The sequence below is a fragment of the Solea senegalensis genome, linkage group LG21 (genome assembly GCF_019176455.1).
Source record: "Solea senegalensis isolate Sse05_10M linkage group LG21, IFAPA_SoseM_1, whole genome shotgun sequence".
Lineage (NCBI taxonomy): Eukaryota > Metazoa > Chordata > Actinopteri > Pleuronectiformes > Soleidae > Solea > Solea senegalensis.
Window position 1 is genome coordinate 13,534,605 of NC_058040.1, and position 4,750 is coordinate 13,539,354.

The 4,750-nt window shown below is 40.0% G+C and overlaps 1 protein-coding gene across 1 annotated transcript in view; it reads left to right on the plus strand.

The window, feature by feature from the left end:
- Positions 1 to 896: 896 nt before the first annotated feature.
- The window catches only part of LOC122758644 (matrix metalloproteinase-17-like), an 8,765-nt gene continuing 4,911 nt past the window's right edge, over positions 897 to 4,750 (plus strand). The window contains exon 1 of the mRNA XM_044012912.1: positions 897 to 1,047. Coding sequence (XP_043868847.1) covers positions 897 to 1,047 — 151 coding nt within the window. The remainder of the gene's footprint in view (positions 1,048 to 4,750) is intronic.

Genomic DNA, 4,750 nt, shown 5'->3' on the forward strand with positions numbered 1-4,750 from the left:
GAGGTTTCCACAACAACATGACAAGTGGCAAGTGAGGACTTGAAGACGCCACTGAAGGTTTAAAATTTACACAAACTTTACGAACAACTGCGGAGAGAAACACACAGAGAATTCAGTTGCAACCAAGAGTGCAAATAGATGCTTTCTGTATTCTGATTAATCTGTGCGTTCGGGTTGTTATGTTGTCCAGAACATGTCCATGTTTAAATGCCCCCGGCGTCCTCCCTCACAAATGACCTCTGACATCTGGGAGACATTGTCACCCAGAGATCTGCTGCTTACTGAATATTTTCTAATTTTCCTGACCATTTCTGTGTGTGGAAAATGCACTGAGTTGCTGCTTATTAGATATTTGCATCAGGAAGCAGTTGCACTGGTGTACCTAATGAATAGAGACATAGAGATTAGGTTTAGGTTAATTGACGAGCAGATAAACCAGAACATGTCCACGTTTAAAGGTCCGCTGTGGAAGAAACAGTGACTCCTCCCCCTCCCCCCTCCCTTCCCCATGCATGTTAATTAACCACAGTGGCCTTTGCATGTCAGAAAGGTATTTTACACTTCTAAAAACTCATTTATGTGCTTTTATACTTCCCAACGGACGTTTAAGAAGCTAATACAAGATAATTTCTTTTTAATTTTGCATTTAAGATGATTACAATCGTTGCCAATCGTCGATTATTAATCACTACATGGTTACCCCCCTTGTGGTCCAGTTGCTACATTTTTCTATCAGCACAATTTTCATGTTGACATTCATTTATCTCCCTTGTTCTACTTTTACAATCTCTCTTATCCCACTTTAAGGGAAGTGTGGTGTATTATATATTACTGCACTGACACTCTTTTTTATTGTCTTATTCTTCTTCTTTTTTTAGACGCTGCATTTTTAGAGCATGGGGGATTTTTCTCAGTGCTGTCACTGTCACTCCATAAAGGCCCTGTATGCAGAGTGGGTGCAGTGGACCAGCCAGTGGGAGTGGCCTAGCTCACCGAACTGGCCTGTGATTGGTCAGATCCCTGGTCGCTACAGATTTCGTGGAAAAGGTGCAGAAGTGTAACTTTAATATTCACAACAAATAAATATGAAAGTCAAAGAAGAGAATACAAAAATCCCCTGGAAATAAAACACAACACGTGGTCTTTTTTATTGACTGTTTGCAGTAGCTTACACACACACACACATACCTCAGCACAGCTCGGCCTCCTCCCTCAGTAAGCTGTAAAACTGCCCCAGAAAATGACTGTGTCACGATGAATGATTTATTCCACTCTCTGCTCTGACCTGTACCTGTGCCGACTCTCACCGAGAGCTGGCCTCAAGTGTTCCTGCGATACCAGACTGAAAGCAGGGACACGGCGGAGCAGCCTCGGGCGACTGAGATAGTTGCAGAGCAGGAGGTGTCAGTGACAAGAGACCTGAGTGTCAGATCCTCACAGTCCACGTAACAGACACACTGACCTTCTACTGGCCTCTTTTTCTCCAACTATGAGTTAAAAATAATGCTATGAGGGGACAGTTTTAGTGGCAGAATGTCCAAAGTTCACTTATCTTCACATACCTTCATACCTTTCATGCACAGCCACTACATTAGGTCAACAAGACAGCTAATAAAGTGGTGGGAGTGGGAAGGTGATTTACGGTTGACTTTCAAATCATTTCAAAACCAGTCCTGTCATTATCTGCTGCTCACTGGATGTTTTCTCTTTTTCCGTTTATTTTTGCCATGTTTGTGTGTAAAAATTCCAGCAGTTGCTGAAATACTCCGTACAACAGCCGTACCATTAACATTAAAAGACCCTTTAATCACCTCTTTTGTCAATTCTGTTGCTCTTGACCCTGCGGTTGAACTGCTGTACCTAATAAAGCGGCTGAGTGGTGAGTGTGTGTCATTTTCATACACTCTCTACACATGATCCAGCTAATTCCCCCTATTTCTTAGCCTTTAAAGGGTAATTCCTGTATTTTTTGTGCTAGTGCTTGTTTTGGTCCAATAAATGGCTCGGACCTAATGTTTATTTGCCATATAGCAAAAAGGTCTAACTACTTGTTTCTCTTAACGACTTCCACACTTTAGGCTGCAGGTCTGACTTTTTTCCTGCAGCATGTTAAGATGTTAATGAAATACCTTCAACCTAAATGTTTACATTGCACTGCGGAGTCTGGACACAGCATCCACTCCCCGACTTGAACAACTCTCAGTGAAAATACAAAACAGCGTCCACTGCAAGTGTCAAACGTAGCGTTTTTCTCTCGCCTTTAAACACAAACAAACTCTGATTTCCAAAAGAAAATCACGCTGGTGAATTATTTCTCTAGGAAGGAAGGTAAAGCGTTTGCAGGCCATTGTCCAGCGAAGAGCCGACTGAAGCGCTGCCAACACCCAACGCCTGCCAACCTTTAGCAGCTCTGTTTACACTGAGGAGGGGAATAGCCACGCATTCTAGTGCGGACCTTTAACATGTGAAGGAATGCAGAGTCATATCAAACTATAACTATCTCTTCTTTTTAACTTCTTTTTCAGCCATTTGTTCTGTTGAATCTTCACGCCTCGCTGATTTAAAAAAAAACAAAAAAAAGAACCCAGAATTGTTTTTATTTGACCTTTAACAGTGAAGCCCTTCGCTGAACAGTGAAAGTGAAGAAAGTGCAGAGGGGAAATGTGTGAATGTGAAACTCTACTGTCAGCACATATATATCTGTGTGTGTGTGTGTGTGTGTGTGTTTATAAGAAATGACAGTGAAAGTGTGACATTTGTTGACCTGATAAACCAACAAGTAACAGCCGGTTGGTTGAACTTGTCGCCTCTCCATCTGTTTTCATATTTCATTGTCATGTAACAGGCAAATTTTTACCTCTAAACCTTTTGCATAACACAAATGAAATAGGGTTAGGGAGGTTACTGAGGTTCACAACAGGCAAATAAGTAGAACAATACAGCCGTGCTTTCTCTCAAAAATGCTGCTTCCCCACTCTGGTTAGCTCCATTCTGAAAGTCAGGTGTTTATAATCATGACTGACTCAGTGACTCTGACTCGTGTGCACTTATGTTATGTGCTATGTGACTATTTGACAGTGTCAAAGGATGTGCTTTTTTAAAAAAGAATGCTCCTGTGTTGTGTGACAGAAAAACCTGTCACTTCCCTGTTTACTCTGTCACTGTGTGCAGCTCAGAGACACACACACACACACACAGACCTGTGTTGTCATTGGTATTCACTTCATTTAATAATAATAAAGATGGAAGACAAAACACATGAACACTGACGGCAGTGAAGTTAAGACAAAAAAACATGTTACTTATGACAAGCCAAGTGTGTTTTTTGGGTGAATAAAGAAAAAGAATAATAATACAACTAATAAAAAACTATTACTATGAATGAAAAGGAGTAGGAAGAAGCATCTTATGCTCATTAGCTACACGTATACATGTTCTTATTGTGAAAGATACTGTTTATATCTACAACTAGACAATAAACACATATTTCACTGCACTTTTTATGTTTTTATTATTTTAATCATCACTATTGTACGTTCTTATTAAGCACCATGACCATATACATTTATTTCTTAATATCTCTGTTGAAAAACAAGCAGGCAACACAGGAACTCTGTATGCTGTAGTTAAATAACATAACATTTTCACAAATGAAAATGTTATTCCGATTTTTGTACAGTGATAGTTACAATGTTTGTTTTTTATATTCTACCTTTGTGAGCCTGGGAAAGTGCATTGAAGTCGACGTGTTGTTTTTGGCACATGTGACATTTCACCAAATCATCCACTGGGAGCAAATAAAGAAGCGAGTGAGTCATATGAATACAGTAACAGTGTCAAATTGAAAATCCCCTCAGCATGCAGTGCATTATTCTACCAGGTCGTGTCACTAAAGAGTCCCGTGTCTTCATCTCAGTCAATTAAAGCCATTAGAGTCTCCTGCTTGTTCTGTATGATCTCTCAGTAATTCAACTGGACAAGACTCACAGTTTGGACCCTGGAGATTCTTTTTCCTCACAAAAAAAACCCACTACAGTCCTGTAACTATTATACTATGTGAGTGAGCAGTTTGAACCTGTTTTTAAACCATACTTTTTATTTAAATGGCTGCTCTGTGGGATAAAAGAGAAGCATTGCTACTCGTTCTGTGTTTGTTTTTGCCACCTGGAAAAGAGGATTGAGGTGGAAACATTTGATGAGGACACACTTTATGGCTGAAGAACTTCGTGCCAGAATTAACTGCAAGGTTGGGTAGACTACGCTTTGCACTATACGGCAAGGAAACATTGTCCAAACCACAATGCTCATAAATACTGAAGTATGGCCTTGAAATGTAGTAGCCCAGTTACAAGGGTAATAAAACATGTTAAACTTTTCAGCCTGCAACCGTTTGTTCCACTTATGGTAAAAAAAAAAAAAAAAGGCAGCTTATCGTTCACATGTGCAGCTGCGTTTTGTTAGACTGTAAAATGCAAGATTAAAAAAGTGCGGCGCACTCGACGAGAGGCTTTGTCAAAAGATGTTCAGCAGCAGGTAGAAAACATTGCATTTTGTGTCATTATCTGCTGCCCTGATTGAAAATGTAATTTCCTGTTCCCCAGTGTGGGAAATGACTCACTGAGTCTGACTTTTTTTAATTTTCATGACACACACACAGACAAAAAAAACATTTTCAAGAAAATGACTGTTTACATACTGTCTACGTTTTTATTTTGCACTCTCTGTCACCGTGTCTCACAAACAGACGGTA